Here is a 25,000-nt window from a genome sequence, read left to right on the forward strand (position 1 = left end):
ACACACACACACACATACGTACACACATCCACACACACATCAACACCCACACAAACAGCGCAACCCCTCACTCCCACTCCGCATGCTTGCACACACACACAGAACAGATCAGTGCAACCTCCCCCGCACCCACCCTGCATGCTCTCTCTCTCTCTCTCTCTCTCTCTCTCTCTCTCTCTCTCTCTCTCACACACACACACACACAAATCCCCCCCCTCCACACACACACCCTCACACATACAGAACAGATCAGTGCAACCTTCCACACCCACCCTGCATCTCTCTCTCTCTCTCTCACACACACACACACACACAATACATAAATGCATGGAGGAGTTGGCCGACATAGAGTATGGTGGAATAAACATATGCAATGATAAATGTATTCCAATTACTGCAAACATTTCATGCATTATGGAAATGATCATTCTGCTCTTTAAAAACGTCATGACTGTGCATGAAGCTCTAGCGCCCCATAGTGGACAATGGGGTCACAACAATCCTCCAAAAAAGTGAAGGGAGGGGTATGGTTTCTGCAAACAGATATTTGAAAACATACATTTACAAAACTTGGCAGATAACTTTATTATTTTATTACTATACAGCATACTGCTTGAAACATCTAATCAATTACATGTAAGTAGCCAAGATATGACAAAATCAACAAAAAATCAATTACCTGTAAGTAGCCAAGATATGATAAAATAAAAAAAATCAACACAGCCATTATTTCGATTATGGTATGGTTTATAGGTAATAGCCTACAGCATACAGGCAGAGCAATACATCAGTGGACAGAAATAAATAATTGCTAAAAGTTATTCCAGATAAACAAATCTTCAACAAAGAGGAGGAGGAAGTGAGCATGATAAAAGAATTCATCCTCCATTGAATCAGTTATCAATCTCTGAACTTTGAACAGAACTGATCAATCATGAGGCTACATGGCACATCATGGAGTTGAAGGCTTATTTGGATAGCTATTTCATTTTTCTTTACATAATTAATTGCGTTTTCCTTTTTTACGAAAAGGCATGAGGCTATGCTTGCCTACTGTATGAACATAAACAAATAAACAAACAAACAAACAAATACACAAACAGACATAGGCTACCAACAAACAAACCAAACAGACCTTTCCGACGTTTGCTAGACTAGAGTTTAGACTACTCAAAGCATGGCGTCACTTGCACACATCGCAGCCAACCGCAGAGGGGCGACAGAGCACCTGTTACCTCTTCAAACTTTTCAGGCGTAAACTTTGAGATGAGAGATGGGCTATGTTATGTGAAGGTTCCCAACGTGTCGATGAGCATTCATTTTGCACTATCTGATATCCCAGAGACGTAGATGAATTGTTGCTGACACCAGTGTTGCAAAATGATTTTGAGAGGTTGAGCCAGAGCCTCAGAAAAATCGTCACGTAGGGGTTAACTTCTCCACCTCAGTACAAATTAGTCACAGAACAAAACGAAAAATGTTCCGTATTTTTGACAAGTTTCTGCCTCAAAAGGTTTCTCTGTCAATTTGACAGAAATGTGTCCCCTGCTTTCGACTATGTGACAGGTGACCGCAACAGCGTTCAAAAAAGGCGCACTGAAAAGCAACGGCAATGAAAAGTCAAAGCTTGACCAGCAGACATTAGGATCTGGGGAGAGAGCGCACAAGGCTATCGATTTTAAAGCGCACCAAGTCAAATAAGTAAGTATTCTTTTGTCATTATATTATAATTTGCAGTAACCTAACCCATTTACCAGTCCGGAGTTTCTTCGGATTAGCTTGTGGCATATTCATTCAAAGACGTTGCCTGTTTCTGTCAGAATGCCACGTGCCTCGTTGCAAATAACATTTGTCTAGTTTCTATTTCCATTGGTTTTCCTGCACAAGGAATCAAACACGACGACAAAAGAAACCTTACATCTGAACACTTCTTTGTACTTTTCCAGTTTTTTTTATATGCAGTCCGTACGTTTTTTACATAGGTTGGAGTTTGTAAGTTTTGGCTATAGTTGAACTGTTCTGCAGGTATGAGTACCATATTTGGTCTTTCCTGCCAACCCTCTCTCTATGCCTCATTGAAATTATAAATGCCAATGTGTGCTGGTTATTGTTGACATTTCCAGTTGTGATTGGCCTGAAATGTCTTGTAAACAGAACAGTTCACCTTCTACACACTGCTTAGGGAAACACAGAATGAGCATTCAGAGATAAGAATCATACCCTGTAATATTAAAGTAATTTAAGGAAGAGAAGGAGAGTGGGGAATTGCTGTTGGGCAGGGGGTGAAGAATAGGATGTGCAAAAGGAAATCAGAGAGTGCAAAGAGCATGAGAGAGGCAGGAGGACTGCAGGGATTGGGTTTGACTGTCAGTGGATGAGAACGATGCGGCAAACAATGCTGATGCTAAAACTGTCATTAAGAACACCACAGGACCATTTCCAGTAGAATGCCTTCCTACTCCCTTGCCTGGCAGTGATATGCAAATCCATAGTGCATGCTGGAGTTTGATGCCCTAGCCAACATGAATCATCCCAGCCCTGAGCGCTCTGAGGATTTCAATAATGGCAGCAAATTACAATTAAGAAGCCCAGAGTTATCACCTCATCAATCTCCTCAAAAAGTAACCCTTTGAGAAGTGCCCCCTAGGAAGATTCTTTTGTTTTCACAGTGGAGGTTAAAAGCAGTGCTATCTTATCAAAGAGCTTTTAATTTGTGCATGGAAGCTCAGTATGTGTTGTTTGAAGATTGCGTGTTTCTTTGATGAGCATCATATTTTCTGATGAGCATCACTGCTCTCGTCTCTCGTGTGTGCTCCTCCAAAAATGATGTATAAGGTTGAAATCCGAGTTCAGCAGCACAGGGGAAAGCTATCACTGCTCACTAGCTTAAAAGACTCTCCTGCCATGTGTTTGAAAATGGCAAGCATCCTCCCTTTGGCAACATGGTCCCACTAGTGTGCTACTCACAATAATTACACAGCTCTGCCTCCTGCTAGTACTCTTAATTATCAGAACGATATACCCGGCTCGGGAGGGAGGGGGGAATGAGATGCGAGTTGGCCCCTGGGTACTGGAAGGAAACAGTTTCTGACAGTCTAGCATTTTGATCAATGTCCCCTTGTGACATTACTAACCTGACGTATCAGATCGGATAGCTAGGTCATTTCTTGCTAGAGGATCAAAGCCTATCCAATCCTTTGCTGATAAGTGATGACAGGGCTTTTAACACTTACCATCTGATGCTTTGAGTGATAGTGAATTTTCAAATGAACACATGGGCTTCCTGGGTGACAGTTGATGTTACTGTACATGCTACAGTGATGCTCTGGTGGTCTAACCTGTGACTAATAATTGAGGTCTCAAGTTATGGGTCAGCATCTAAGCCTTCTTTTGGGACATCTATCCAATTCATTACTAATCATATAGTGATTAACTAAATAGGGGTGATCTGGAATGTAAGTTGTACCCCTGAAGTAGAGCCTGTCTTCTAATGTGCAGCTGGTTGTTTGAGCCTTGTGTACCAGCCCTCCCCTCCTCCTCCTCCTCTCCATCCTTGGCCCCCTCAGCTCTGATGCCTCTGCCACAGATGCCAGGATGGATTAGAGGCTAGGCAGACATTGGGTTCTGGATGCTTAGATGAGAAAGAAAAGAGCTCTCTTGATCATTAGTACTGTATCGTTTTGCAATTTCTGCTTCTGCTTCGCGCATACTTTAATGTAAACCAGAAATAAGCAAAAGCCAGTTAGAACCTAACACGATGAATGCAGAGCAGAACAGTATAGTTCAACTGTTTTTCATTATGCTTTTATCTTGTGTTTATTACATAACCAATATGACACAAGAGTTTATGGTGGTAAATTCACTGCCCTCTCCCCACATACACAGCACACTATCCCATCCCCCTTGTCATCGCCCCAACACACACACCAAGACCCCTGGCAGTTGGGTTAGCCCCTTGAGCCGTGGATCTGCCCAAGGTTTCTTCCTTGGTAAGGGAGTTTTTCCTTGCCCCTGTTGCTCTTGGGTGCTCCTTGTTGGTGCCCCCCCAATCCCAATCCTCCCCCACCTTTCTTATGCAGCCCTTGCCACTTAATCTACTAAACCCCTCTTCTACTGCACTCCCCCCCCCCCCCCCCCAAAAAAAAAATGCACAAATAGGCTGACACCAGACATCATTTCACTGCATTTCTTACATCCAGTAACTATATGCATGTGACAATAAACTTCCTTGTATCCTTGAATGTAACTGTTAAGACTGTAGTCAATACAGGTTATTAAAATATAGAATGTAAGTTTGGAGTACAGTGCATCTTCATTTTACATCCTTTTATTTCCAGGTAGACCATTGGAATGTCCCATGATTTTATGAAACCTGTGGCTAGAGAAACCAGTGTAAAGTTATGGTCATATTTATTGGCAATAAATGTTGTGCTAATGGCTGGTTTGTAGGTGTAAAGCCATAAAAACAAAGACATCCAAAACAACTAGCAGCAGCAGACTGCACTGATTTAGCAACACAATTTTTGTCAAATGCTTTGGAGGCTTAATTAGCTTTGTCTTGTGTATATACCAAATCAGTTCCCCCAACACAAAGGCATTCAGCATTATTTGCACCATATCATTTGGGTATTTTTTAATTGCCTCTCCGTGCTCTGTGCTACCCAAGCCTTCTTATAAAATCACCCGGCTTTCCCTTCGGAACACAGAAATGTTTTGTTTACTGCAACGTTGGCTAATTACAGCCCTCCTTTCTTTCCTCTCGCCAGAGGGAGTGGATTTCTAAAGGGGAGGCCGTTTGTTTATGTGGTGTGACAATAGCTGCTCCTCACTGTAGGCCGAGCACATTATGTTGTAGTTTATCTGAATGGTTTGTACACAAGCGTAGGTTTGAAGAATTTATGTGAAATGTTATTTTTACTAGTCCACCCCTTTCCAGTCCTTTCTTTCTCTCTCTCTGTCTCTCTCTCTCTCTCTCTCTCTCTCTCTCTCTCTGTCTCTCTCTCTCTCTCTCTCTCTCTCTGTCTCTCTCTCTCTCTCTCAGTCTGTCTCTCTGTCACTTTCTATCTCATGTTCCGAACTGATTGAGGTGGGCTAGCCACTAGAGTGATATCAGGTGTCACTAGTTATTCTGTGTGATCCTGTACTTGACACCATCGCTGTAGTGTTGTCAGGACAATTCCATGGGGACGAGTTGATTCAGGAGTTTGGTCACAAGAGTGATTATTTGGCCCTGTGACAGTGACACAGTGAAATAGGGGGGATAGTGTTGGTGAGAAGACGCATGAACTATGCTACAATGTCAGTTACTGGTAAAATAGATAAAACATTCCTATTGGATATGCCATCAGCAGAGTTAACACCATAGCAAATTTTCATCTATTGTCCCTAGGCAGATGCATAAAAGAAACAAAACAAGTAACAAGCAAACAACACCCTCATAGTTTGAGAGGCAAGACAAGACACTAGCAACAACAGCCAAGACAAAGTACAAGAGAACAAGTGATTGTCACATAGTGAAATGTGTGAGGCAGTTTAAAAGTGAGTGCAGCTTTGGTTTTCTAAAAGCCATAGTTTTAAATGAGTTTTAAAATTAATGTATGAGAGACAATTTTTTTTTAAAATTGGTGATTGTTGACTAAGTTGTTGTGATTTACTGACATAAATGGCCACTAAGGTCAAGATGGCAATTTGAAATGCTGCTGTGGAGTTAGAACTCCTGTGGGATTTTGCAGACCCATCTATTAGAGAAAAGTGGGGTTCTGCATAGATACTCAACCTAAATTGTGACTGTTAAAAGCTAAAGGTATATTTTCAGAAAGAGAAACCTGTCCATAGAACATTGTGTTTCCTGTGTGAATCTGCACAGAAAAAAAAAATGAGCGCTGTTTCTGCACTGATGTCAGACTCCTGTCTCATTTGAATGATGAGGCGCTGCTAGTTTTGGCAACCGCTAGGACCTGTGTATGCAGAGTATTGTTCAACCCAGGCTGCTTGTTGCTTTACAACTCTGAAATGCCCGCCTGCTTATCTCACTGACAGCAGAATCCCCATGGTACTGTTAAAACAACAGCAGTGGCACACAACAAGCTTTAATGGTCAGTCAATTTATACTACCTCACAGGAGGGGCTGGGGTAGTCTGGGTGTGTGGGAGTGCTTAGTAGCAATAGTCCCTGCAGAGTGAGATATATCATCAAAGGCAGAGGAGGGAGGAGCTACTGTATAATTGCACTAATAATACCTCCATGTTCAGTTTAATCACCGTACTGTTGCCTTATTGAAACAGAACAAGAGTTGCTTGATATTTAAATACCAATATAACAAATGGCAAATATATAAGTATATGTTCTTTTCATTTTTAGACTATACAGTACTTGGTAAAGATGTCTAATTATTATGATGCACTTCAATATGGGACAGTAGTGTAGTATGATGCAAAGTGTTTGAGCAGTAGTTTGGTAAGACTAAATTATGGAATGGTGAGTGTGAAATTATTGTAGGATTTGTATACATTTGTATCCCAATCACTGGTAATTAGAAGTGAAAGCAAAGTTGGACCTCAAATGGAGCCCTGAGCCTTGAGACTAGTGAGTATTTCATATACTGTATTTTACAGCAAAGGTCACCATCCATCACTTCCTTCACAAATGCCACCCATAAGCAGGAAGGAAACATGTTTGCTATTTCCAAATGTTTAGACTCTTATGTTGGAACATTGCTGTTTCATCCATGTTTCCTCGAGCACAATAGTTATGTTCTTGTTCAGTCTTAAGAACAACATAGCTGTTCTTTATATGAAAAATGGCTAAACACAGTGTAAGGGACGAGAAAGCAAAAATACTTCAACTAGACCGACAGCTTTCAACTTGCCTCTATTACCACTCACACTTGGTCCAAAATGCTGAGAGCAGCGGGATGCCAGTGTTGCAAAATGATAGGAAAGTCTAAACCCAAAAACCACATCCATAGCAAATATTTACAGTGCACACAACAGACCAGCTGTTGTTGTTTTGCTTTGAATGGGACGGAAAGAGAGAGGATGGGATCTTGGCCGTGATCATCCTAGTCCTGTCCTGTCTCGTTTGCTGACTTCATGTCCCGCTTTTTTTTCTTCTTGTAGGATATCTTCCAGCACCTTGAGAGCTAACGAACAACAAAATTTCCCACCGACATGGCCTCCGATGCTAGTCATATGTTGGCGGCAGCACTAGAGCAAATGGATGACATTATCGCTGGTAAGCAAGTAAATTAAGATGCCTTTTTAGCTCATCACAAACTCATATAGCATCAATGGCATTGTTTGACTAACCCTCATTCAGAATCTTGTGATCTGTGGTTGGGAACTTAGTAAAAGGTAGATAAATAAAAATGCCCACAAGGGTAACTTCTCCAGGTTTTGCCTATCCATTGGGAAATGTGCTTGACCTGTCTGTGTGATATGTGTGCTTCCCTGTAGGAGTGCATGCAGTGATGACAGAGTGGCTAGTGATTAGTAGAAGTGCAGAGAGAGGGGTTGCTGTGATGTTGCTGGCCGAAAGCTGAAGTAGCAGCAGTTGCATGCTGTCAGCACAGATCTAAATATTTTTGTGAGTTGTTAATAACACATAAGGCTGTAAAAGCCTTAGAAGCATGTACACCTGAAGATGGACTCCATGCCAAATCGTTCTGAAGAAACCTTGTGTACAGGATTCAGTACTTGTCCTCCTCTTTAGCCACCTATGTGGAAAGGAGGCACTCCTTCACTACTGCCACTGACATTCATTGTCTTAATGTGCTTGCCCCCCCCCCCCCCCCCCCACCCATCTTCACCCTTCTTGCTACAGGCCTGTGCAGCTTCCTAAAGGGGTGATACATTTGGGATGGTAGTGTTTATCAAAGCCACACCGGCATCTCAAATGACCCAGTGGGGTCTTTGCTGGGGGGGGGGGGGGGTGCGGTGAGACCTGCTATAAATATCACTGGGCTAATGACCACCCGTGCAGTGCTTTGACAGGACGGCAGAGGGGCATTACTCACCCTGCTCTGCCTTTATTAAACCCCCGAAGGGGAAGGAAAACTCCACAGCCAGAGGCGCAATATCACTTTTGCTCTCCAGGACTGACACAACTGGTGTGTGTGTGTGTGTGTGTGTGTGTGTGTGTGTGTGTGTGTGGGTGTGTGTGGTGCGCTTGCAGCGATAGATAAGCCGCTGCAATAACAGTGATATCTCTGTTTATATCTGTACCCACAGAGGATTGGAGAGATGGATTGATGATCTTGTTGCTGCTATACACATCCCAGGTTTCTGGTAGTGTATTGGTGTTTGTGTAACTTGCCAGAGTTGGTTAAACATTGAGTCGAATGTATCGTCACTCACTGAGTTATGGTGTTGATGTTGTTGTTGTTTTGCTGATATTAGATTGTCTATAGTGTTGTGTGTGGCGCAAAAATGTGGACTTGTCGGGCTGTGTGTGCTGTAAAAGTCTACAGTACTGTGCAAAGTGCCTATCGTAATGCTATGCTGTACTGCATTTTATCTTTAAGCAAAATCACCCAAACTTGTGATTACAGAGGTGCTTGTGCTCTGTGTTGCTTTGTCCTGTTGTGTAATCTGTGTGTATGAGGTGGCAATCGAGTAAGAGTGCGGTTGAACATGAGCGCTTGGAGGGCCGTGCCGTGTTAGGGTGCGCTGGGGCATCCTGTGAGTTCAGGAATCACCGGCGATGACCAAGTGTCTTGCTAACAGAGGCTAAACGAGAGAGGCAGCCAGAGAGTCAGGAAGAGCTCGGGGCTCCGACTCCAAACCTGTCATGTTCTGTTCAAGAGATGGCACTGGCACCAATACACCCAAACAGCCCCAGTGAGCAACAGCTAATGTCACAGAAAATGCCTGCTGCGCAGTCATCACACACACACACACACACACACACACACACACACACACACACACACACACACACACACACACACACACACTGTGCAGTCATCAAGACTCGCTGTGTTCAGGCAAATCCTCCAAGCATACACTGTCAGTGGAATGAAATATTAATGATGAAACATTAGAAGTGAATTATTAGTTGTTGTGTGAGAGGATGCTTTGTACTGCTGTTTTATTCATTTCAGTAAAGATCCCCTCTGATCTGACATGAATTGTGTGCACAAGAGTATAGGATTACATTTCACCAACAATTTAAACTAATCAATGATGAATAAAACAGTAATATACAGCCATGTCATCTTGTCATCTTGACACTTAAACAGCTCAAAATGACATTCATTTGTCAATGTAAAGATAACTGTAATAATGATATGATTTGTGGGCAAGAAAAAAATAAAATAGTAAATATTTGCAGAGGGTGGAAGTTTGGCTTGGTCTTGGTCTCCTTTACTTGATCAGTATGTTCTTCTGTCAGATAAGTTATGTTTGTGAATAAAATCACAAACAAGTCTGGTTATTTGTGAAGCGTTATGAAGTCGATCCCGGTCTTTTTTAAGTGGGATTGTGTACACGACTGACTGTTAGTGGGGTGTCAAACTCTATTTAAATGGGGTTTAATGCCCCTCTTAAGATCAATAGCTTTCATGGTTTAACACACATGGAAGAAGTCAGCAGTAAGGGTGGTCTAGAGGAAAAGTGGCTTTATATGAGGCTTACCCTCATCACAGGATGCCAGTGGAAAATAAACCTATTAAAGGGGAAGCTGTCTGCTTTTTTGCCTAGTTAATACTATGCACTCAGGGGAGGTTTGGGCTCAGCGTAGCTCATGATCTGTAAAGTAGTGGAAGGACACCCTCTGCTGGAAGAAATATGAAGTACTACTGTTCACCGCATGAGTCAGAATAGCCAGCTGGTTACAGAGTTTTAACATGACTTAAGTTCATTTTACACTAAGTTCACATTTGGCTTGTGGTAAGACAGCATTCATTTTGTTATTTCCTATTTGATCATTCCTAATGTCAACTTAATGTCATGCTTAACCATTCTATTAACAGTCACATGAACAGTAATAAAGTATTGTATTTCCTGAAGTATTTTCCTCACTCTATGGGTGAACACAAGTTTCCAGATCCATCTCTGCATCAGAACACAATAATTCAGTGTAATGGAAATATTTCAAAACTAAGAATGACAAACGACCCACTCGTCTCTCCCTCTCCTCTCATCCCCCCCCCCCCCCCCCACCCAGGCTCCAGGGCGCTGGTTCCTCTGGGGGAGTTCAGTAATGCTCTGGTGGAGCTGCCGGGGGCCTCCATGGCCTTCTCTGCCCGTCTGCGAGTGCTCCAGCTGGCCGAGGAGCTGCGGGACGTGCTGGAGCTGCAGTACAGCCCGGAGGAGGCCGACGCGCTGAGGAGGCAGATCCCCGCCGACACGGCACGCACGTTGCTGCAGTGGCTCAGCCGTGGACTTGCTGTGAGTACCATGCAACCATGGGGATGCAGTGTTTCCTCTATGTTGATTTGGTAGTGGCGGCCCCCCACGGTTTAATTTTCTTCCCCCACGGTATCAGAAATGGGGCAGACGTACAATAGTCGCAGTTGCCTTTCAAAATTCATTGTGCAGACCTGTTGTAGATTCTCCAAATATACAGCTCAATCACAACTGAAAATAATGCCTCATTGTGTGTGAATAGAGGTGAATACATATAATTGTTTGTGTTGCAGCGAAGTGTCAGTTGTCAGTTCCGTGGGCCGGGGGGGGGGGGGGGATGGGTTTGGACAGGCCTGCCCCTACTGCTTCAAAAAATCCTAGAGGAAACACTGGGATGCTTTTAGAGCTCCACCCATCCCCAGAGCCCACTCTAGCCCAGCCCACTGCACACTGACATCTTGATTTAGCCTTTACTGTTGACAGATGGTCCTTCAGATGTGGTTTGTTGCATGTATACTGTAGATCAGATGGTAAAGCACTGCACCAGTACTGCCAATACCAAAGTATGGTCTCAAATCAAATCTTTGATGCTGCCCTATTCTTTTTTATGTGCATATGAAAACGTACTGGAAGTGATTGTGATTACTTTTAGCCTTTCTCTATTAGACAAGTTTTAATTGCATTATGTAAGGTCTGCTTATAAACATGCATGCACTTAGTGCCATGCTACAGCATGCTGTTCCACCCAAGGCATGGGATCATGCGTAAAATAAGGAATGCGATGTTAGGCCACGCAAACATGACAGATGGTTTATGACAGGCCATTTATCAACAGATGACTCCGGACTTACTTATCATACATTGACAGTCCACATATGGCTGCGCCACCCACAGTCCCCAGTGGGCTGTGTTTGAGTTGGCAAATGACCACAGTTTATCCGAGGAACATTCCCAGAGGGCGGGGAAGACAGAGTTTTGCAAACCAGTGGTCTTAGTGTTATCTTTACAGTGTACTTTTTGAGGGTAAGTGTATATTTTTAAAAATCGTTCGTAAAGAATGGTGCTTTTATATCTGCCCGTTGTAGGAGGGGTTAGTGGTTGGTTGTGTTAGGGGGGCCTCCTGTCCCATGTGAAGAGGAAGAGGCTCACTTCTAGGGTCTGGGAGTCTCCAGCTCCGAGCTAATGAGATCCAGAGTGGATGTGGATATAGGGGGTCCTATTCCCTTCCCCCGTCTGTGCACACCCCCCCCCCCCCACATACACACACACACTCTACCTGTACACCCTTCATTCACTGCATCCCTCTTCTCTCCTTCTTTCTCTCTTCTTCTCTTTTTCTCTTTCTTCTCTCTCTCCTTCTCTCCTCATCCCACAACTTTCTGTCTCTTTTTCTCTCCTCTCTCATTGTCTTCTTCTCGTTCTCCTTCTATTTTCATTAACCTTTTCTCTCTCTTTCTTTTCTTTCCTCTCTCTTTCCCTCATTCTCATCCCATCTCTCTCCTTCTTTCTCTCTTATTCTCTTGTTCTCTTTCTTCTCTCTCTCTCTCTCTCTCTCTCTCTCTCGTTCTCTCCTCATCCCACAACTTTCTGTCTCTCTCTTTCTCCTTCTCTTTTCATTGACCTCTTCTCTCTCTCTTTCTTTCCTTTCCTCTCTCTTTCCCTCCTTCTCATCCCACTTCTCTCCTTCTTTCTCTCTTATTCTCTTTTTCTCTTTCTTCTCTCTCTCTCTCCTTCTCTCCTCATCCCACAACTTTCTGTCTCTCTCTTTCTCCTTCTCTTTTCATTGACCTCTTCTCTCTCTCTTTCTTTCCTTTCCTCTCTCTTTCCCTCCTCATCCCACTTCTTTCTTTCTTCTCTCTCCTTCTCTCCTTCTGTCTTTTCTCACACTCTTTCTCATCCTCCATCCTCCATGTTATGCCATTTCTTATATCTCTCATGCTCTCGAAAACAACTTCCCCTCTCTTCCATCCCTCCATCCCTCCATCCCCCCCTTCGCCTCAGCCCTGTGGAGTACCATGTGTGTGTGATGGGCATGTGTCATGTGGATCGTTCCCTCTTCTCCCTGCTGCTGCGCTGCCCCTCAAGAAAAGCCCCACACTTAGGAAAAGACAGAAGTTGAGGCTTCTGGGTTCTGAGGACTGGCTAATGAGATCTCCGAGAGCAGAAAGGAAAGAGAGGAGAGAGACATATAGAGGGAGCGAGAGAGGGGCACTGAAAGAGGGGAGGTGGAGAAGAAGCAGGAGTAGGAGGAGAATGTGAAAAGGAAGAAAAGGGGGGAAAAAAGAGGGAGAAAGAGAGAGAGAGAGCAGCTGGCTTGATCTATGCAGTCGGGCTGCAGTCTGATATTATAACTTGCCGTCTAGCCTGACTGCGTGCTGCAAACCAGATGCTCGGAAGCCTGACCAGACGCCGTGGAGACTGAGCCAGGGCTGGAGCCAGGGAAGGAAAGACAGAGAGGAAAAGAGAGCATTCAAAAGAGACCGAGAAAGGAAAGAGAGCTCTCGGAGTCTTAGCTCAAGCTGTTTTAAAGCCTCAAATAGTAGGGTAAGGCTAGCTGCTGTTGATTCAGAACTGAAACTGAAGCGACCATGGCTGAGCAGAATGGAGTGTGACTTAGATTTTTACAAACATTTTGCCTGGCTGAAAAAGGTGAGTGGGCTTGCAGTTTTCAAGGCTGTTCTTTCTTTGCTTTAGTCAGTCCATCACTGCTTGTTCATTCATACTGTACTTCATGGAGGAATTTACTTTGATTGATTGATCGCTGAGTGGCTATATGCAGGCTCATGGGAGATATGAGGGAGGAGGGCATGCTCAGTAATTGGACCTAGGGGGTGACGTGCTTGTGCCTTGTGTCAAGCAAACACATGAAAGTCTAAAAACACCCTCCCTTTCACATTTCCTGAAGCTTACTGTAAACAGCTTCCACAAACAGTGTCAACAGACAGAGAGAGAGAAAGAGAGAGCGAGAGAGAGAGAGAAAGAGAGAGGGGCTCGGCAACCACATGGGCTACGCTGGACTGTGAATCACATGCTACACACACAAATAGCACCAGGAGTTGTGTTGCAGTTGCACAACTCCAGTCTGTGAGTCACTCTGTGTGTGTGTGTGTGTGCGTACATCCGTATCAGCTCGTAGTGTAGCGTAGATAATGGCAAACAGACCTGGCTGGACAGACCTGGCCCTTCCTGTTCTGCGTCTTGGTGGTGGCAGTGATTGATGCTGTGTGACCACCAGAGCATTAGAGAGATGAGTCGACGGTGAAGAGAGGGAGTGGTCACAGCACAACGACTCCACCTTACCTGGCTCATGTGGAGGAGGTGTGGGTGGTTGGAGATTGCTGCACCGATGCATTCTTTAGTAACTGAAGTGTAAAGCATGATGAGTGAATGGACGAGTATATGACGGCAATCTCAGTCTCCTGAGAGTTTATTAGGAAATGATGCCATTACCCTACTCTTGGTGGATGCAACTTTTGTTTATAGTGTATCTGGATGTGTTTGTTTGTGTGTGTGTGTGTGTGTGTGTGTGTGTGTTTTGTTTGTGTTTGTTTGTTTGTTTGTTTGTTTCTGAGTGTTTTTATTGTGCTTTTTTGAAAGGGAATCCTCAGGAAGCTCTGAGAACCCGTCTGCTTATGTGCTCTTAAACTGCCCTTTAAAATCACTGTGGGCAACCGGCCTAGCTTTAATTGCATAGCCATGGAGCAGCAACTCCTTCTCATGATTATGTAACAGATTATAGGTCTCTTGCAAGTCTCACACATATCCAGTGACCAGCATGTGCTAACTTGCTGAAAAAAAGTCATGAACGTAAACAAGTTATTGAAACGATTTTGGATACCAGACTTGCATATGAGTTTGCAAAACAAGCCTTAGGCATTTACAAGACTTCTGCATGTACTGACTTCTGCAGACATTCATGATCAAAGGGATCGACAGAGCAGGAGAGGTGTTCTTTTTATCATTATTTGGACTTGACAGGAATCAAAGCCATGACCTTGATGTTGCTAGCTCCACTGCCTACGTGTTGGGCTGAGAGAAAAACAAACATGTTGACCAGGACATTTAGTTTCTTTGAAGTCATGACTTTGTAGACTTTTATTCTTTGTATCTCTGCCTGATTTACACCACACAACATGGTTTAAGCTATCTCTCTCTCTCTCTCTCTCTTTCTCTCTCTCTCGCTCTGTCCATTGGCCAGCAGCAGTAAATCCTCAGTATGTCACACATTGCTGCCATATTCCACAAGGCCTTACATTCCTCTCGCATTTAAACATTCAAGGAAGAAAGAAAAAACACAGAGATTAAACCTGTATGAAAGTAAACCTCTTAGGGAATTCCAGTGGCCCAGGGTGAGTAACAGAAGTCGGATGGAGCGCTTTAGAATCTGCACCCAGAGCTTTTCCAAGAGAAGGTGCCCTCAGACAGGGGGAAGCGGGTGTGTTTGTTTAACTGCTGACACCGCGAGCACCGCCATGGTAGACTCTTGGCTGTAGGACACACAAGCCTATTCTACTCCCTCACAGAGGTCTGTAACTGTATCCATACTCACGGGCCTTTCAGAGTTCACAGGCTTCAGACTGCCCCGGTCCTGGCCGTTGGCTGTGAGTTCATGGGGAGAGTACTAAGAGTGGGGGTCGTCTCCTTTTACAGGTGAACCTGCAGTCGTTGGGGAACAATGAGAACTATCAAGAACGCCTGACTCGATTAGAAGGGGACAAAGAGTCACTCGTTCTCCAGGTAAGACATTCTCTTTTTGAGTGGCGGTTTTGTGCTTTTTATGTACAGTATGGCTGTGTTGATGTATTTTGTAAATATGCATGTGTTTGTTTGTTTTAATGAGTGCATTGAGCTTTCTGTAATTGATCACATAGTTAAAAATGTAATAAGACTATAGTATAGGTCTTCCTGGAAGATTAAAGAATAATAATGTGCAGGTCTGTTGGGCGTTTTGTGGCTCTTGTAGCAGTTACACTCGTACCCTTCGTGAACCCCCTTTGAGTACATCCAGGTGAAACTGAGTGGCGTGAGTTGATTATGAGCAGAATCTAAAAGAAGATAGACGTTCATGCGATCTCACTGCAGTCTTTAGCGTGATGAATATAAACACTACCCTGATCATATAACCCAGTCAGTGAGCCAGGAAGCCAGGGGAAACGTGTGTGTGTGTGTGTGTGTGTGTGTGTGTGTGTGTGTGTGTGTGTGTGTGTGCGCGCCGTCACATGTTCAAGAGCTGTAATCATAGTTTCAGAGGCACCTGCGCTAGGCAGCTCTGTTTGGTGGTAAACACTCCTCACATGTAATATGTCAGGCTGCTGTGTGTTTATTTTAGGAGGGGAGTTGGCGCACCTGTGGGGAGGTGGAGACGTTTATTTTGTTGTTTTTGTGCTCCTGGTGTGGCCAGTGAGGAAACACTGTCTAATGACCTGAGGATTTGACAAACCTTGCACTCAGCTGAAGCGAGCTACATTACTTATTGGTCTTGTTTGTGTCTCAACGTGTGTAAAAACTGCCATCACACAGCTCTCCCATGTGAGCTTGGATGCTGTGAGGCATCAGTGGTGAATTTTCTGCCACTTACCAGAACGTTCCTCTGAGAGAGTCAGATAATTTGTCAAAATGGAGGCAATCTGATGTGGTGAGTGACTGCTGAAGACAGCCATTGTTTTCTCTCGCTCCGATTTTGACAAAGTCAGCCAGCAGTTGAAGGACAATTAGACTCTGGGGAGTCCTTCGACGCAGGTTTACCTTTATCTAATCTGCCCTCTTTGCCAGTGTTTTGTCTAGATGCATATTCAGCGAGTCTGGTAAGTGCTGTAGCCAAGCAGTGCTGTATGGGTGAGAGGGAGAGCAGGGTGGTGCTTACTCAGCAGATTGTAGCATGCCTGGAAGGAGAAGAGGTGGGGTCAAAAGAGGCCAGGGAAAGAGGAGAAACAGGTAGAGGTGTGGCCTAGTCGACAGGACGTCTGGGCTGCCACTCATTTGAGCCTGTCTGTCTGTCTCTCCCGTTCTCTCTTGGCTACTCATCATACATACACAAACACGCGCACGCACACACACGCGCGCGCGCGCGCACACACACACACACACACACACACACACACACGCACATGCACATGCACATGCACATGCACATACACACGCGCGCACGCACACACACACACACACACACACACACACACACACGCACATGCACATACACAAGGAATAACATACACACACACACACGCACACACACACATGCACATGCACATAGACAAGGAATAACACACACACACACACACACACACACACACACACACACACACATACACACACGCACATGCACATACACAAGGAATAACACATACATAAATGTGTACCACACTTACTGGGTCCGATTCACACACTCTCTCCCACATATCCGCACCCAGGTGAGTGTGTTGACTGACCAAGTGGAAGCCCAGGGGGAGAAGATTCGGGACCTGGAGAGCTCCCTGGAGGAGCACCAACACAAGCTCAACAACACGGAGGAGATGTTGCAACAGGTATGGTCCACCCCGTCACATTCTGCTATCTACCTGTGCTTCAAACAGCTTAGCTTCTTTTTCTCACTCTTGTGTTCGTTGACTTGAAAGCACGTCTGCTGATGCTTCTTTCCAACTTCCCACTCTGCTTTCATGTCTGTCTCTGCTTCACACAGAGAGGGGTGGCATTCTCACTGCTTGTTTTAAGCCTCTGTGCACTGTGTGTTCGGGGTTAAGCCTGCTAGCTTTCCCAGTGCAAACAACACTGAAGATTCACACGCCTAATTCTCAGGACTCTATAAGCGGCAGTCCCTGTTCCATCGCTTGTACGCCTACAGTATTTGTATGTGAGACTGTAAGCCTCTGCCTTTTAATTTTCTACTTTGAACGTTAAGAGGGACAGGAAAAATCCCATAAAGCACAAACAAAAGCTCAGAGACGTTTGATCTCCGCGGTGGTGCGCTGTGCCGAATAAATGATTTTTTCAGCGTTGGAACTTTTGATTTTGGTTCTACTCTGAATAAACTTCTTTCCTGGTAAAGCTCCAGTCTGGTGTTTCCTTTGGAGAAGAAAAACAGGTTTATTTTTTCTAATCATTGCTCCACAGTGTCTCCTCTCCAGTCCTAAGCTAATAATAGCTTCCTATAGTGGCAGCAGATTCTCTCTGCCCCCTCTCAAAAATAAAATACTTTCTATAATAGAACCAGTCTGCAGTAGATGGCTCACATCTGAAAGGGGGGAAAAAAAATCTATGATCCAGCTTCTTCATCGGAGGCCATTCCTTGCAAGGATTCCAGAGAGCCGAGCTTCACATTGCCTTGACAACCCAAATATTTAGCAAGGGGTGCTGGAGTTCCAGCAGCAGAGTTGTGTGGTTGGGGTTGTGCCCGGTCTGGTCTGTGTGGTTGGCGCAGGTGAGCTCTGGCTTCTCCTCCTGCTCCTACTCCTGCTCCTGCTCCTGCCTCCCATCCTCAGCCTCCAACCAGAAGGGTCAGACACTCCCCGCAGCTCTGTGGAAAGGAGAGAGAGAAGAGAGAAAAAAATCCCTCTTTCATTAGGACAGAGAGAGAATGAGGAAGAGAAGCACAGAGAGACAGCGTGAGGGAGTGAAAGAGTGAGACGGAATGATAGTGAGAGAAGTGTGTAGAAAGAGAGAAAGACTGGAAATAGATAGAGAGAGCAAGAGTGAAGGAGGGAGATAAAGAAAGAGAGACCAGGAGTGAAGCAGAAAGAGAGAGAGAGAGACAGGACGATACCGTCCTGTCTTCTGAAGAACTGACCAGTCACCTCTCTTGGGATTAGCATCAGTTACCTTAGACTGCATCCAAGAGTTTTGTACCTCATCGTGCATGGATTTCTCTGGGCTCAGAAAGAAATAATCTCTAACTTATTTTGCTTGGAAAAGGTAGGAAAAATGTGCACTTGGTGGTTTTGCATAGCTGGTGGTGTACTTCTTTTTTCAGTAATTGTGACACGGCAAGCAGTTTAATCACATTATAAAGTGTGCTAGCAAGATTATTAAGTTTTACACTCATTTCTTTCAGCAAAGCCCCTTGTGCTGATTGATTCAACAGACTGAGCTAGGCTGATGAGACGCTTTATATAGTTGCACTAGCCTGCGATGTGGTCATTATGAGGTTTTGGCCTTCAGGAGAAAATCTGGTTCCAGTGACACAGCGCTAATATTTTCCATGTGGGCTTTTGCAGAGGCGCAGTTCTCTCCCTTCTCCAGAAGGACTACACTCAGTGTCCTGAAGTCATTTTAATGCAAGTTTGCACCTGCCTTAAAAGCACAGCTTTAAGACCGCTATTTACATTCAGAGGTGGCCTGATCTTATCTAAGAAGTTGGGGATGAAACTTAGGTTGTGCTGTTGTCTAGGTGGGGATGAGCATATAGTCCTTAAATCCTGTGTGATTTAAATTGTTTGTTGTTTCACAAGAAAAGGCTTTTTTATTTTTGTGAGCCATCCAGATAGAACAGCAGCTTTTCCTAAAGCTCGCTCTCTCTCTCTCTCTCTCTCTCTCTCTCTCTCTCTCTCTCTCTCTCTCTCTCTCTCTCTCTCTCTCTCTCTCTCTCTCTCTCATGTGTCAGCTTGTGAGAGAGGAAGTAAAAATAGAGCTCATGGAGACTTGTGTATATTTAGCTGGTGTGTGGAGCCACGTCTGAAAAGTCAGAGTTTGTTTGAGGGGACTTTGTGCCCGCCGGACTGTGGATTTTTTGCTCAGACCTGTGCTTTATCGCCCTGTTGTGTGTGTGTGTGTGTATGTGTGTGTCCATGTCCATGGACACTCCATTCAGGAGCTCTTGAGCAGGACCTCTTTGGAGACCCAGAAATTGGATCTGATGGATGAGGTGTCCTACCTGAAACTGAAGCTTGCCGGAATGGAGAAACAGAACCACAGTGTAGAACGTCAACACAAAGCTGAGGTACTAAACAAAAGTGCACGTGTGCACGCACACACACACACACACACACATACACAAACACACACACAGACAGTCACGCATACACAGTCACACATAATCACGCAAAATGAGTCAGCTGTGGCCCTGGTGGGTCTTGAAGTAGGATGTGATGTTTTATACGTTTGAAGTTAATTCTGTTTATGGAAACTTTGTACACTGCACCAGGGCAGATTAGGGTGAAAGGGAAGTGGAACAATGTTGTTGTGTGAAAGTATTGTCTCATGATGGGAACTTTATTCGGGCTCTAACAGAGAAGTGTTGACAGAGGGCATTGACACAGCCGGACTACATCATCGTGAGATATCATGCCTTTGCTTCCCCTCTGTGACAAACAGGAAACAACTTGGACAGAAATGCTTAATTGGAGTCTGTGGAGGGTCTTGAAGGTGTCCGTGAAATCACTCCTTTTCATTTTATGAATAAAGCCCAGAATGGAAAAAAAAGCTTCACCTCAAATCACGTGAGACTATCCCTTCAAAAACCTCATGAGTTGTCTTTAATTATAGGATTTTAAAAGTTAATCTAAGCTGCTTATGCCTGCCATGTAATGCCAGTGTTCACAGTTACGGCTGTGGTGAGCAGACAGATGTTGTTACATAGGTATAATGAGTGCTTTGAGTTCGGAGAAATACTGAACGTTCTGTGTGCTCGTGTTAATCCCCACTGTAACCTGTCAGCGGCTATTTACTAGCAGTGTTAAACAGGCAGTGGTTTGTCCACACGCCGGCGCTGTGAAATGTGGACATGGCTATGGCTATGTCGGTTTGCTACCCTCATGACAGCGCAAGGCGAAGAACATTGGCACCCAGAGGACAAGCATACATTTAGCAGTTCAGGAATGATTGATGACATGTTTAAAGACAACAAGGGACAAGAGGATGGGAGATGGTGGGGGGTGTTTGTTTGTGGGGGTCACTAGCCTTTGGTGTCATCTTTCTTTCAAGTCCAAGTCTCTATTTGCTGAAGCCGTGACAAGTGCACTTTGGAAAGACTGAAGAGGATTTAATGAGCGATTGATGGGCGGAAACAACCGGGCCCAGAGCCTCTATGAGAATGCAAATACACACGCAGGTTTCCTGTTACCATTCAATGTTTGTCTGTGAACTCACATGAAAGAACTTGCTCCAGGCCCATTTGTTTGAGATGGATTTAGGAATATTTGCACCTCTTTCCACACTGAGTGTGAATTATAGCCCCATGTAGACACCTGATAGAGCTAAATAACATATCTGGGTTATCTGGCTGTTCCAAAGTATTCTTGTGTTTTTGTATCTCTAGTTTCCTTTCATGTTAATAGACTCAGGTTTCATGTTCTCCTTAGGCTGGGTGTTCTGAGAATATGGATCTCTATTCTACTGAATTGTATTCTGCGTTTTACTGAACGGTGTGTACACACTCTGCCTGCCTCTATGTCAGCTGTTGGGCTTTATCCAGCGAGAAAGAATGGCAGAAATCTGGTTGGAGCATTCCACTGGCATCTCTCTCTCTCTCTCTCTCTCTCTCTCTCTCTCTCTCTCCCTCTCTCTCTCTCTCTCTCTCTCTACCTCTCTCTCTCTCTCTGTCTCTCTCTCTCTCTCTCTCTCCCTGCCCCACTCCCTCTCTCTCTCTATCACTCTGCAAATGCCCCTAACTCAGGACCCAGCCGAACTAGCACACTATAGATAGCATGCACACAGTGACAGACATATCTTTCGGCATGTTCTCTTTCCTCAAGTATCATCGCAGACTTCCTCTACTCGTATTCCAGACAGCATTCTCTCGTTGTTTACTCTCAGCGAATTGCACTCCTACTGTTTACAATTTCGTTAATGTGTCTTAAATTAGTTTATAAAAAGCAGTCGTCCTGGCAGCATTTCTAGACCATACTTCATACACGCATCTCGGTCCAAGTTGGCCATCAGGCTCCTCCGTATTGTCCAGGAAAAAGGGAAGTAGTCTGTTGGCAAGTGGACAGATGTCCTTAATACTGCTATATGACCATGCTCAGGGAAGGCGAAATGGGTCATTGGCATATTTACCCTGGCATAGCATAGCATGCTGCGTGCCGTGCTGGTCTGAGCTGTTTTCATAAGACTAGGCAGTGCAGCTTTTCTCATTGCGGCCTCGTTTGCCTCTTTAAATATGCCTGGCCATGACGCACATGGTATGGTGGTATGGTCCTTAAATATTCCGTCCCTAAAGCCCTGCGAGTGACAGAAGTCAGAAAACAGGGGCCCCCTCTTAAAGGGAAAGCTTTGCCCCCAACCCCCATTAATTAGCGTGCCAGAGAAGAAACCACATGGAAGCAGTGTATACACTCAAAGCCCAGCACGTCATGCATATGTTCTCCTTCTGTGTTCAATTTCATTTCCCTCTTTTTCCTCCTTCGTCTCTCTCTCTCTCTCTCTCTCTCTCTCTCGTTCTTTACCGTTTCCTCCCTGCCTTTTGATCTCTTCCCGATATGTGTCTATTCTCCTTCTCTTTTTCCCCCCCTTTTTTCCTCATTCTTTCCCTCTGACAGAGTGTAGTGAATCTGATTAGTGAGCTCCAGGAGCAGATGTGTAGGATCCAGCAGGAGCTCACCAATAAAGCGCGGGGGAAAAAAGACCCCGTGGCTGAGAGGCCGGCTGATGGGGAGGGCCATGGCAGCGGCGGCGGCGGCGGTATCCCAGCTGAGGCCCCTGCCGGTGGGGCGGAGGAGGAGGCCAGCAGTGCCAGCGTGGCTCCCAGTCCCGGAGCTCCAGACACGGAGCAGAGTGTAGGAAAACCCATCGCTGGATGTGGGATGCGCACAGCTGTTTCATCTGGGCTAATAGGCTTTAATGCGGTCTCTAATAGTGACATGGAAACTTGTGGTGTGAATGAATGAGACTAATTGAATAACCTGCAATATGTTGTTGCGAAATGCATCTTCTTTCCTTTAGGCTTTGGGCTTAGTTTGTTTTCAATGATCTGTCACAAAAAGTTCTGTCATTCTGGCAGTTTGTGTAACATGACGTTATTCAAGATGCATGTCAGAGTGGCATGGTTATGAAGGGGATTTGATGTTTGCTCATGCGCTTTGTCTGTGTGTGTGCAGAGTGATTAGTGCATTTCATAAGGCTACTCAGAGCACTTGAGGTTGACCAATCACCCCACCTCAGTACACGTTGCAAAACAGACACTGCTTTGTAATACGATACTCTTCACTGCCTGGATTTTATTTGGCCTGCTGTAACACTGCATTTACTGTGGAGTGAGATATGTATGATGTATATTCTGAGAGATGGGCAATTCCACGCAAAACTGTCAAATCCATAACACCAAGTAAATACCATGGCATTGTGTTGCCGTTATGGATGTGACAGTTTTGCGCGGAATTTCCCTGATACAATTTTTGACCATTTCTGGTCATAGCATATTACCATAACATAAAATGCAGCTACAAATAAAATTAACAAAATGCTGCTAGAAACCATTTTAAACATGGCACACTCTGGATCTTGGAGGTCTAAGTACCTGTGGTCAGTGCTAATGTCTGTGTGTGTGTGTGTGTGACCCCTGCAGGGCCTGCTGACTGAACTGAGGCTTCTGAAGGACAAGGTGGACGAACTGGAGGACGAGAAGCTCCAGTATGAGAGGAAGCTCAAAGCTACCAAGGTAAAATCAGTAAAAACTCCGTAAAAGTCTCTCTCTCTCTCTCTCTCTCTCTCTCTCTCTCTCTCTCTCTCTCTCTCTCTCTCTCTCTCTCAGAGTTTAATTTCTCAGATGCGGCTGCTAACTGCCACTTACTTTAATCTCTCTCCCATGCTGTTTTTTTTTCCCCAGAATGAGTCATGGTTTCCACACGTTGTTGTATTTGCGTGTTTATTGTGCATGTGTTAAGTAGTAAAGTGAGTTTATTGTGCAGAAGTGAAATTCAGTGTACTCTGAAACTCACTGCAGGACTCCACAAGTGGTCGCGGCGGTCGCTTGCTTCTTTTCTTTCTCAGCCTCTTCTTCATTTTCTTCTTTCTCTTTTTTTTCTTCTTCTTCTTCTCCTACTACTAGTCTTCCTCCTCCTCCTCTTCCTCCTTCTTATTCTTCTACTGCTGCTACTTCTATTTCCTCTCCCATCTCCATTTTAATATCTCTCCTTTCTTACTTCTTCTCTGTCTCCTCATCTCTCCATGCTTCTCTGGCTGTCGCTAGCTGTCGATCTCTTCCTCTCTGCACATGTGCTATCAGTCGGTGCTGAGTCAGCTGGCTAGCCTGCGGCTGACCGTCGAGCACCTGCAGATAGAGAGGCAGCAGTGGGAGGAGCGCTGCAGGACTCTCCAGGTGCACTTACCCACAATGCATCTCTTCCTTGCCCCCCCCCCCCCCCCCCCCCATCATCTTCTAAGCCCCCACCCTGCTCCTCAACCCCTCCACCTCCACTCACTGGCACACTCGTCCTTCTGTCTTTATGTCTGCGGAACATCATGCCACTCCTGCTTCTGCTCCTGTCGACCTCCATGCCATTTCCAGCTCTCATCTCCTCTCCTCTCTTTCTGTTATTGTGTGTATCATTGCCATTGTGATGCAGTGTCATACTGTGAAGAAGTTCATGGAAGGAAATGCTATAGTTGTGTTTTGTTGACAGCACAGTACTCAATGTCCCATATATTAGCCACATAAATCGCAGGACAGTGTTTTATGCAAGTTATAAAATGTAAAAAGTGTATTGACCACAGTGCCCAATAGCCTAATCAGACTCAGATCGTACTTTAGTCATAAAAAGGAAATGCATACCTATGTATGTATAGTACCGTCCCTGTGTATTAACCTCACGGAAGAAGAAATTTCACAAAATCAATTTAGAAAACCTTCATTAATGGGCTGAAAATTATGGCACGTTGGATAGCTGTTAGCCACTTAAGAACTGAAACAAATTGCAGATGTTATGGAAAGTATACAAAATTGTTTTATTTTCAAGTTAAGTAGTGACTAATGTTACTGTGATACCATGTGTCGAAGTGACCGATAGCCTACACCCTGTTGACGCCTACTGTATGCTCGACAAGCCCAGCCAACATGACCACAAGAGAGAGAGCTGGGTGCGGCCTTTGAAGCTGCTGTAGGCTTGGACACAGTGTGGATAGGATTACATCCTTTTGAGACTTACTGCAGGACGCAGTGCACTGTAACCCTGTGGTGAACCATGCACACACATGGCCCCTAGTACACAAAGCCTTGTATGCTTGACTTGGAGCTTATGTAACATCGCCCCAGAGGTGGAGATATACAGATTAGTCTCGTCCAGGTCTACATATTGAGATGCAAATTAGTTGAGAAGGAATGGCTGGGTCATCTATTCTCTAAAGCAAAGTTTGCTGCCCTGGTTATATAACTGAAATAAAATGTAGTTTTCAGGTTTTGACACAGAAGCATGAAAGCTGTGATTTTTTTAAATTTTTATTCAGTATATTTTGTTTTGGTATGTGGGGGCATAAGTGTTTATATTGTGTTGGGAAGATTGTGTTGAGACTGAATATTTGTAGGTAAAGCAATTGCATCCTTTCCCTCATCCCATGCCAACGTTGACAAGTGTCTATCTATTATTCATGAGCGTGCTAATAACGGAGATATTTCCTTCCTCTCGTCCTCACGCTCCCTCTCTTCCTCTCTCGCAGGTGGAGATCTCGAACCTCCAGCAACTCCTCATGTCCAAGAACACAGAGATTGAGACCCTGCAGGCTCAACT

General features: G+C 44.7%; 1 protein-coding gene across 2 annotated transcripts in view; it reads left to right on the plus strand.

The window, feature by feature from the left end:
- Window positions 1-1,558: 1,558 nt before the first annotated feature.
- ppfibp2a (PPFIA binding protein 2a) overlaps window positions 1,559-25,000 on the plus strand; it is a 37,052-nt gene continuing 13,610 nt past the window's right edge. The window contains exons 1-9 of one of the 2 annotated variants that reach the window (XM_076286984.1): window positions 1,559-1,701; window positions 7,119-7,233; window positions 10,165-10,388; window positions 14,973-15,083; window positions 16,757-16,870; window positions 19,150-19,278; window positions 21,818-22,054; window positions 22,843-22,935; window positions 24,930-25,000. The exon at window positions 24,930-25,000 is cut by the window's right edge and continues 41 nt beyond it. In XM_076286984.1, the coding sequence (XP_076143099.1) occupies window positions 7,170-7,233; window positions 10,165-10,388; window positions 14,973-15,083; window positions 16,757-16,870; window positions 19,150-19,278; window positions 21,818-22,054; window positions 22,843-22,935; window positions 24,930-25,000 (1,043 nt within the window). In that variant the 5' untranslated portion in view covers window positions 1,559-1,701; window positions 7,119-7,169. Of the gene's footprint in view, window positions 1,702-7,118; window positions 7,234-10,164; window positions 10,389-12,690; window positions 12,996-14,972; window positions 15,084-16,756; window positions 16,871-19,149; window positions 19,279-21,817; window positions 22,055-22,842; window positions 22,936-24,929 lie in introns of those variants that run through there. The other variant, XM_076286985.1, reaches the window with a different exon arrangement.

Source organism: Alosa pseudoharengus, unplaced genomic scaffold (assembly GCF_046254945.1).
Source record: "Alosa pseudoharengus isolate Yale_2024_CS ecotype anadromous, Long Island Sound unplaced genomic scaffold, YU_APseudo_1.1 YU_APseudo_1.1_scf_16, whole genome shotgun sequence".
Taxonomy (NCBI): Eukaryota; Metazoa; Chordata; class Actinopteri; order Clupeiformes; family Clupeidae; genus Alosa; species Alosa pseudoharengus.